Genomic DNA, 9,792 nt, shown 5'->3' on the forward strand with positions numbered 1-9,792 from the left:
TTCTTGTCTAGTGTATTCATTTGTGTGCGGCCCTTCTCCAGATCCTGAATCCTAACCGTGTAGGTTGCGGCTTTCACACTTCACAAATAAACAAAAATACCTATGACACCAAAAGCATTTGCAACAAAAGTAAAAATGGATTAACTGAATCACATTAAAATTAAAAAAGACTGTGCATCGAAAGAGTGAAAATGCAACCCACTAAATGGGAGAAAATATGTAAAAAAACTTTTAACTCAACAAAATAATCTGTTTAAAAATGGGCAGCGAACTTTAAGACATTTCTCCAAAGAGGATATACAAATAACCAACAAACATATGAAAAGATAGTCAACATCACTGTTATGGGAAAGCAAATCAAAACACAATGAGATTACCACTTCATAACCATTAGGATGGTTGCTGTCAAAAACAGACCTAAGTTTTGCCGAGGATGTGGAGAAACTGGAACCCCTGAGCATTGCTGGTAAGAATGTAAGATGTTGCAGCAGCTGTTCCTCAAAAACACTTCTGGGGATGTCCTCAAAAGAACCGAAAGCAGAGTCTCCCAGAGGTATCTGTACACCCAGGCTCATAGCAGTATTCTTCACAATAATCAAAAGGTGGAAGCAACCAAGTATCTATTGACAACTGAATGTGTAAACAAACTGTGGCAAGTATACGAGTATCCAAAGTAGTCAAACTCAGAAACAGAAAGTAGAATGGTGGTTGCCATGGGCTGGAGGAGGGAGAAATGGTGAGTTAATTGGTAGTTTCAGTTTTGTAAAATGAAAAAGTTCTAGACTGGCTGTACAATAATGAGTAAACTTAACACTACTGAACTGTACACTTAAATATGGTTAAGATAATAAATAGCATGTGTATTTTACCAAACTTAAAAAATTTTTTAAAAATTAATAACCATCTAATTCTTGGGTGGTTATCAATGGAAAATACTGATGGGGAAAGGAGGGTTTTCTACTTTGTATCTTTCTGTACTGTTTGCATTTTTATCATAAACATGTACTAAACTAGTATTTTTAAATTCACTTTTTAAAAATTCCATTGGATATATTTTAAATTAAAATTAAACTCTAGCCCTAGCTGGTTTCGTAGTGGTTAGAGCATTGGCCCACAGACTGAAGGGTTTCAGGTTTGACTCTGTCCAAGGGCACATACCTCAGTTGCAAGCTCAATCCCTGGCCCGATTGGAGCATGTGTGAGAGGCAAACAATTGTTATATCTCACATCTCTTTCCTCCCTCCCTTCCACCTTCTCTCTCTAAAAAAAAAAAGGGGGGGGGCGGGGGGAAACCAGATGGGAAAATATCCTTGAGTGAGGAATAACAAAAAAATTAAACTCTAGGTACTGACAGACTTAAATTCTTATGCCACCTTAAGAAGTTTTTTTTTTTTTTTTAAATATACTTTATTGATTTCTTACAGAGAGGAAGGGAGAGGGATAGAGAGCCAGAAACATCCATGAGAGAGAAACATGGATCAGCTGCCTCTTGCACGCCCCCCACTGGGGATGTGCCCGCAACCAAGGTACATGCCCTTGACCGGAATCGAACCTGGGACCCTTGAGTCCGCAGGCCGACACTCTATCCACTGAGCTAAACCGGTTCTGGCAACCTTAAGAAGTTTTACCAAACATCTCATTTCCTCCCAAAAGCATACCATAAGTAGGTGGTTATGGTTAGTTCTAGAAGGAATAATTAATTTTTAAAAAGCTCCTGTGTCAGTTAGCATGAGATGCTGTTATTAGGCTTACTCCAGGTACTGCCCATGACACTTCCTGGTCAGTAATGCCTCATCCAAATTAGAGACCCACTCTCTAATCCTGAAACTGACAAATGTGATACAGTACTGGTGCCTGCAAACACAAAATCCTAGGGAATTCAAACCATTTTTATCCCTCGTTCTCCCCACCTACTAAAGCAGGGGAGGGGAACGTCTAGCCCGTGGGCCATATAAGGCCTGAGAAATCATTTGGTCTGGCCCTGCCAAAGTATTAGGGGTGAGTTAATTAAATGTTTGACCAAATACAACAGGCTAATTTTTAAGGTGCTAATTCTGTATGGCCCTTGAATGTTATAATGGTCCTTGGCAGAAAAAAGGTTCCCACCCCTGTACTGAAGGAGCACCAAGCCCAGTCTGCTTCTCCCCTCTTCAACAATGTTACAAGAGTTAGTGGGTGGTTAGAAGAGCCCCTTGGAAACCAACAGCCATTCCAGAAAAATGACTGCTCACTTAACCAAGGGCTGCCAACAAGAGCAGCTTCTCACAGCACGCTTTAACCACCTTAATGAAGGAGAACCCAATGCCTCCTATAATACATTTAGTTGGAAGGAAAAAAAACCAAGACTGTGGAAAAGTACAACTTAAAAAGCAAACACCACAGGTTATGGTAGAGCACAAAAGCAAGCAGGTCTCTAAATACAGAACTCAATTGTAAGAGTTCGACTGTAGGAGTTCGAACAGGATATACAAAGACTTATGGTGGGATAAATGTCAGAATCCCTATTTCTATCATTTGCTGTCAAAAACAGAACCTTGCACAGCTTGATCATTCAGAATAAGCCACAGCAGGCAGTTTTGCTTACACAGGGCAGCCAGGGCAGAAGGGTCGCACAAGGAAATGGAAGCCACAGCCAGCGTGTTTTCTTAGGGATTACATCGCTCCAGCTTTCATCCTTCTTCCCAGCTATTTTGGTGCCAAGAAAGCTGCAGCCTTTGCTCTCTGCTCTTAGAAAGCTTTCCACCGGCAAGGCTGACGCAGTCTCAGGGCTGCAGCTCCCTCTGCTGCCCGCTGTTTCCTTTGCATGCTGCAGCAGGTTCAATGAAGAGCTAAAACGTGAAGAGCTGAAACAGCCCTTTATTTCAAAACATTACCAAGAAAGCACAAGTTCAAATAGTAGTGGAACAGCTAACATGCCCAGTTGTAAGCTCGGTCTCTGCACTCACCTCCAGATCTTCCTCACAAAGGGTTTCTTTTACTCAGTTTAAAGAAAAGTTCTGGAAAAGCAGGAAATGGACTGCTTGGTCCTTCCTCACCTACACTTAATAATACTGCCCGTTACCAGAACTTTAAGGTAGGCCTACCTCATCTTTCAAGATCCAATTTAAATAGCACTTAACGCCTGGTATTGAAGCTATTTGTTTGCCAGTCTGTTTCATTGTATTTATTTAATTTGTGTCTATCTAACAGCAGATGCTCCATAGCTATTTAACAGAATTCTAACTAGAACCACCCTGAGATCCTGGGGAATGGGATTTGTCCACACAATTCAATTAGAAAATAAGCAATTACTGGGGGAGGAACCAAAATTCTTAGAGAAGAGACAGGTGTTTTTCCAACATGATTTATTATTCCACTTAACTTACCACTGCTGCTTATGGTCTTTATTCAGGTTACCAATCCCAGTGTCCCTCTTGTTAACTCTTAACAGAGCTCATTTTAAATGTATCTTTAAGGTATTTCATTCTTTGCTTATACCCAAATACTTCTCACATTCAGATGTTGGTAATAAAATAACAAAGACCTTATCCAATGACTCTATTTTTAAATACTGTAGCTGTTATATCCCCAACCTATTGTGGTTAGAAGCTGTAGTTCCAGCATCCACAATTAGAACTGATGATAAAGTCATATATTAGTATACCTGCCTTTATTTTTGTGAACCCTCCTGTTCTCTTCCACCCAGTATTAGAAGCTTACCTGTCAAATAGAATTCCTACTCTTTGCCTTAAGAATCTAGAGATCTGGCTCTGTGAAAAGCAAGTGCCAGGGCCAAGAGCCACCCTTCAGAAAACTAACATACCAACAGCTAATGGTGCCACTGTAACTGTAAAAAGTCTCTACCACTGGCTAGAAAGAAACAATGTAAACTTTTTTAACAAAAACAATTCAACCTCGTTTATTGTCATCTTGTAGAACTCAAGGGCATTGTATGACTAAATGGGTAAGAAATATTCTCTCAACAAAGGACACAAAAAACACAAACTGTATTGCTTCTCAGTAATTCCTCACTTCATTAAGTCATTTCTAGGTGGAGACACTTTGGAGCAGAGTAATATTATCTCCTTTCAGCATGATCCGGCCTGCAACACAAAATTAAAAGTGCCTAAGTTAGAGCATACGCACTTTTTAGCTGTTACTTAATGAAGACAGAGAAATGTTGTTTTATGTAAAGTACAGTTTCTGTAGACTAAGTTAACTCAACACTTCCCAATGCTCAGTTTGCAGAAGTTGGGAAATGAGCTGTATGTCAAGTTTAGAAAATGCAGCATACTATAACCTCATTCTTAGAGCTCTTAGTATGTTGAAGATTTCATCCTTCAATAAACATACCTGTTTAAGTTTCACCCAACATTTCTTAAACCTATTTGAGCAAAGTATACTTTTTTTTCCTGAAAAATATCTATAAATATCTTCAGGAACACTGGTGTTCAGTAAAACAGTTTAAAAATGCAAATCAACCCCAGTAGTGATCAAACTGTTTCCTTTTTCCAGGCTTCCACTACAAGTAATGCTATTTTCTACATTTATAAGATACTACCATGGGAATCCAACATTACATAAATTATAAATAATATGTCAATATTATAACTTGCCTTTCCTGATACATGTTTAAATTTTAAAATCTAGGCTTTCACAAAAATAGCCTAAGCAGGAAGAAGCAGAGCAAAATATAACACTTTCAGAAACTATTCTCCACATACCCAGTGTAGGCTCAAGAGAATCCTCCGGGTCAGGAAAAAAGAGACACCTGCAGCTCCCCACTGAGACAAATCCTAGTGAGCTATGAACTGGGCATTAAGCAACTAAAAACACAAAATGCCTACATAAACCGAAGTTAATGGGATTTTAATAAAAATGATTCAGTTATTCTTGATGAAACCGTGAACCCTAAAGACCTTCTGCTAATTGGGTTAAGAAATTGTGCTCATTGGTCAAATATTTTTCAGTTTTTACTACATGCCAGGCACTGAGTTAGGCACTGAGCATATTAGGGAGCAAAAAAGATGGGACTCATGCACGCACTTACGGAGCATCTGGTCCAGTGGGGGAGAAATTAATAAAATAATACCTATTAATTAATGCTTTACTACAAACTCAGAGAGCACAGCACACCCTGTCGTGCACCCTCACATTCGGATCTTGGTAATAAGATCCACCCAATTCCCACCCCAAGCAAAACCAAACCAAACCCGGGGAGGAGGTGACATTTCATGTGAGTCCTGAAGACACAGGGAACAGGATATACAAAGACTTATGGTGGGATAAATGTGCAGATTCAAAGAACTGGAAAAAAAATAAAGACAAATGTGGATGAAGCTCAGAAAACAAAGCAAGAGCAGATGAGATCAGCACAGATCATAAAGCACCTTGCAGAATACATTAAACATTTGCTTATCCTACAAGCAGCAGGAAGCCATTGAAGGAAGGACGTCAAGCAAAGGAACGACAAGGTCAGATTGGTGTTTCTAAAAGATTAGAGCAAACTGGAGAGGGCTGAGGTAGTTGCAGAGAAATCAATTAGTAAACTGAATAGAAATTGGTGCTATCATTAAGGCAGGGAACACTAAAACAGCTCTAAAAGTGTGAGGGGTAGGAACTGAGTTTGATTTTTGATATGCTAACTTTGAGGAGCTTTGAGACATTCAATTCAAGTAGAAATGTTTAACAGGCTCTGAGAGGTAAATTTAAGAGTCAATGTAGTCATTAGGTGATTTCATAGTTGTGCAAACATAGAGTGCATTTACACACTATGCTCTATGGTATACCACCATGGTATATGCGGTCCATCATTAACCAAAATGTTGTGATGAGGCACATGACTATAGAGATGGTAACTGAAGGTGTAGGCTTGAGTGCCTAAGAAAATACAGTAACAGGAAGGACTACAACCAAGCTTTGAGCAATTTAAACATTTAATGATTGGGTCCCAAAGAATGAGTATACACAAGTGTGAAAAGGAGTATTAACTATAAATGAAAAATGAAAACCTGTGTATAGATCCCAGAGCCAAAGGAACAATATTTTTAAAAATGGCCAAATGCTGTTCAGACGACAGTAAAATTAAGACTGATAATGACCATTAGATTTAACTCCATTAGTCTTCGTAACATCGGTGAGAACTAGTTGAAGAGGCAGAAGTACAAATGGTGCAGAGTAGAATAAGTGACAGAGGATGATTTCAAATGTAACCTCTGCCCCCCCCCCCCCCAAATATCTTTCCTAGTGCAAACTAAATGTAAATATGCACTAAGATGCAAATCACTCAATTCGGCAAGTGAATAAAAATTTCTAAAATTCTGTAAGATCTATGTTCTTACCAAGTTGTTTTCTTGACTTTGTTTTAGAATGAATCTCTTCTGCATCATCTAATACAAGGTTCATATACTCATCAAAACCCTAGAAAAACAAGCCATTAACTGTCACCTTCAAGTAAGATCACATTCAAACCATTCTAGATACAGAAAGGCCAACTAATTTCAGAAATTCATCCCTTCACCGATCTTTCAGATGAAGAACCGCCTTCCACTCTAAGCCTTTTTAAATAACAAAGAAAGCCAGAACACACTCCATTAGATCTGGAACCTTTTGGCCTTAAGAATTCATTAGCTATGCCAAAGAGCCACTCACCCTATCTTTTATAACCTACTCAATATACAGTATGTGTGTACATGTATGAATTACCCTCTGCCACTGCTTCCCCCATGTTCCCCATAAAACACTATCACCACTAACCACCACTCTGTTTTTCAACTAATAAACAGGGAAAGTGAGATTACTGAAGAAATCTACGATGCCTAAAGGGCAAATTTTCAGTCATATTTCATCTTTCTTTAAAACATCATTTAACTCAGGCTGGTGTGGCTCAGTGGTTGAGTGTGAACCTATGAATCAAACAGGACAGGAGGTCACAGTTTGATTTGGACAGGGCACATGTCCAGGTTGCAAGCTCAATCCCCAGTAGGGGGTGTGCAGGAGGCAGCGAATCAATGATTCTCATCACGGATGTTTCTATTTCTCTCTCCCTTCCTCTCTAATATCAATAAAAATATATATTAAAAAACACACACAAAAAAATTATTTAAGCCCCAGCCGTGTGGCTCAGTTGGTTGGGGTGTTGTCCCCATACAGCAAAAAGGCTACGGGTTAGATTCCGGTCAGGGCACATACTTAGGTTGTAGGTTCAATCCCTGGTAGGGGTGCACATAGGAGGCAACCAACAGATGTTTCTCTTTCACATCCATCTAATATCCTTGGGTGAGGATTTAAAAAACAAAAACAAAAACAAAAAAAACATTATTTAAGGTATTCTGTCACCCTGAGAATCTTATGTAACTAATCCGACTCAGCTCCATCAGATGTGGCCTAACCCAGAATTACACTCCATCAATCCTCAATTCCCTCTAATTTTATTTTTTATCCCCCTCCTTCAAATCTTAACGTTTAGATTGTTTTTAAAAATTAATTTTCCTTCTATTTTATGAATTACCCAATCTCTATCAAGCAAAACAAGGAGTCAAGGGCAGTGGGTCCAGAAACACTTTCCTTGGGTTGGTTCTTTGACTTTTTTGTACACTGCTCTGGTTGGCCATTTTATGTGAAATCGTTTTCTTTTTTGGTGAGATCTTTTTCTATAACAAACTGCTCTGAGATCAAATATCCCGGGTACTCACAATGATACAGCCTTCTATCCGCATATTCACTTGCTCATAAAGCCACACCTGAATCCGAGATCTCTGAAATAATCAAAAAAACGGAAATGTTAAAAAGTACACAAAATCCAAGCACTGTGCTCAAACATTAGAGAAATATGGCTCCTAAAAAAAAAAAAAAAAACAACACCCTAAAATAAAATAAAAACCAAGAGACATTCTCCCGTAATAAATTCTCATGTAATAAACTGGGACCAGACAGTCCCCAGCCAGACACCTCAATCTTCCTGTGACCTGGGACTCAATCCTACTTCTTGCTGCTTCTCGTTTCAATACATTGAGAGTGAAAACTGGTGTCAGTAAAGCACGAGGCGGTAAATCCTCAAGACCAAGGCCTCGCAACTAATAACCAGGAGAGAAGCCCTCGATTCTGGTGGTTAAAAATTCCAATGGCTTGAAATTAATCTGTTTTTCAACTGCGCTGTCACACGCTAAAACCTGTCGGCGCAAACGGAGCTCCGTTTTCTTTCAGGGATCACGTGCACACTCTGTATCGCCAAGGCGGACTCTGCGGCTAAACGTTCCCCCAAAGGAAAGCAGGCTGCCCTTGTCCCTATCCTCCCCTCTTCCTTTCCTAGTGTCATTTCTACACCCGAGTTCCCCTCGAGGTATTAAAACCACTACTTTATTACATGGTTTAAGGCTAACTGGATTTTCCTCCCAATGTGTCATCCACAGGGGAAGGGCCAATGTTCCGGCCATAATCACCCCCAACACAAGTCACCGATACCCACCACCACTGACATGTCCGCCAATAATTACTTGTTGAGATTAGGACTTTTGGTCGTGCAAAGTATGAACACAATTCTTTACACGCCCGCAGTGAGCATGGCTCCACACCATTCCATTACATTCGGCTTTCCCGGCACCCCTCCCCCTCGGACACCCCCCCTCCCCTCCCCCGCCGCATGTCATCATTTTAACTGTAGAACAGTGATCAGACAGGGCGACCAAACAACTTAACAACAAACAACTTACGTACATTTTGCAAGTATCTGAAGATGAGGTTCTGCACCAACGGTTAAAGGAAAAACACACGCACGGCACACTCTCTGGCCCCGGGAACTGGTCACTACCCCCCTCGAAGGTTTCCGGAACGCGGTCTGGTGTCCACGCCGCGGAAAGCGCCCAACCAGGCGCCCATTAGGGTCCCTAAGTACTCGGCGGAACCTTTTCCTCTTTCTCTCTGGGAGTTTCCTTTGGCGCCATTTTCCTCCCCCTCCTCCCCCAAGCCCACACCACCCGCTGGCTCGCGGTAACTAAGGCTGCGCCCCTCGGCTCCCCCCCCCCGCCCTCCCGCGGCCCCCGGGAGGGTCTGCCCCCGCCGCCCCCCGCCCACCCCGCTCCCTCCAAGCCCCGCGCCTTCGGGGCCTCGGCCGCCGCGGGGGCTCACGGGATGTGGAAGGCGCACACCGCTCCTCCGAGCCCGCCGTCTGCCTTTCCGCCCCGCTTTCTGGCCCGAACCTCCCGGTCCTGACACTCTGCGTAGGATACGATGGGCTGCACCATCACCTTCTGCACCTTTTGGCCCTGGCCGCGGTACGCCATGGTGGAAGCTGACAAAGACCACACTAAACCGCACGCTCTCTCGGAGCCACTTCTGGAATAAAGAACCGGAAGCGGAAGTGTGCGGGGCTGGCATAGTGGCCTGCGCAGTTCCTGGGAAGGGCTTCTCTAGCTTTTCTCGGTGCTCCGTAGCCTCCGGGGGAGGCCAAATGGAGGCAACCGCGTTTTGGAACGGGCGTGGTCCCTACAGCGCCACCTGGAGGGAGACGGGGGAGATACCGGCCTGTTTGTGTCTCCATTTTCCGAGTTGGCTTCCCCCACCCCCAATATATTTTTATTGTTTTCAGAGAGGAAGGGATAGAAACGGCAATGATGAGAGAGAATCATGGACCAGCTGCCTCCTGCACGCCCCCCACTGGGCATCGAGCCTGCAACCCAGGCATGTGCCCTTGATCAGAATTGAACCCAGGACCCTTCAGTCCACAGGTTGATGCTCTATCCATTGAGCCACACCAGCCACGGCTTTAAAAAAAATTAATTCTTTATTGTTGAAAGTATTACACATGTCCCCTTT

The 9,792-nt window shown here is 42.1% G+C and overlaps 1 protein-coding gene across 2 annotated transcripts in view; it reads right to left on the reverse strand.

Annotated features, from left to right (window-relative positions):
* The window catches only part of SNRPE (small nuclear ribonucleoprotein polypeptide E), a 28,711-nt gene extending 19,381 nt beyond the window's left edge, over positions 1-9,330 (reverse strand). Inside the window, exons 1-5 of one of the 2 annotated variants that reach the window (XR_013997208.1) lie at positions 9,207-9,330; positions 8,695-8,721; positions 7,674-7,736; positions 6,321-6,399; positions 2,585-4,082 (exon numbers count right to left, since the gene is read on the reverse strand). Coding sequence is in view for 1 of the 2 variants with exons in the window: in XM_081113221.1 (XP_080969347.1) it covers positions 4,027-4,082; positions 6,321-6,399; positions 7,674-7,736; positions 8,695-8,721; positions 9,207-9,260 (279 nt within the window). In the remaining variant the exon portion in view is untranslated. Of the gene's footprint in view, positions 1-1,313; positions 4,083-6,320; positions 6,400-7,673; positions 7,737-8,694; positions 8,722-9,206 lie in introns of those variants that run through there. The other variant, XM_081113221.1, reaches the window with a different exon arrangement.
* Positions 9,331-9,792: the final 462 nt, after the last annotated feature.

The sequence above is a fragment of the Myotis nattereri genome, assembly GCF_964212035.1.
Source record: "Myotis nattereri genome assembly, chromosome: 18".
NCBI classification, from domain to species: Eukaryota; Metazoa; Chordata; class Mammalia; order Chiroptera; family Vespertilionidae; genus Myotis; species Myotis nattereri.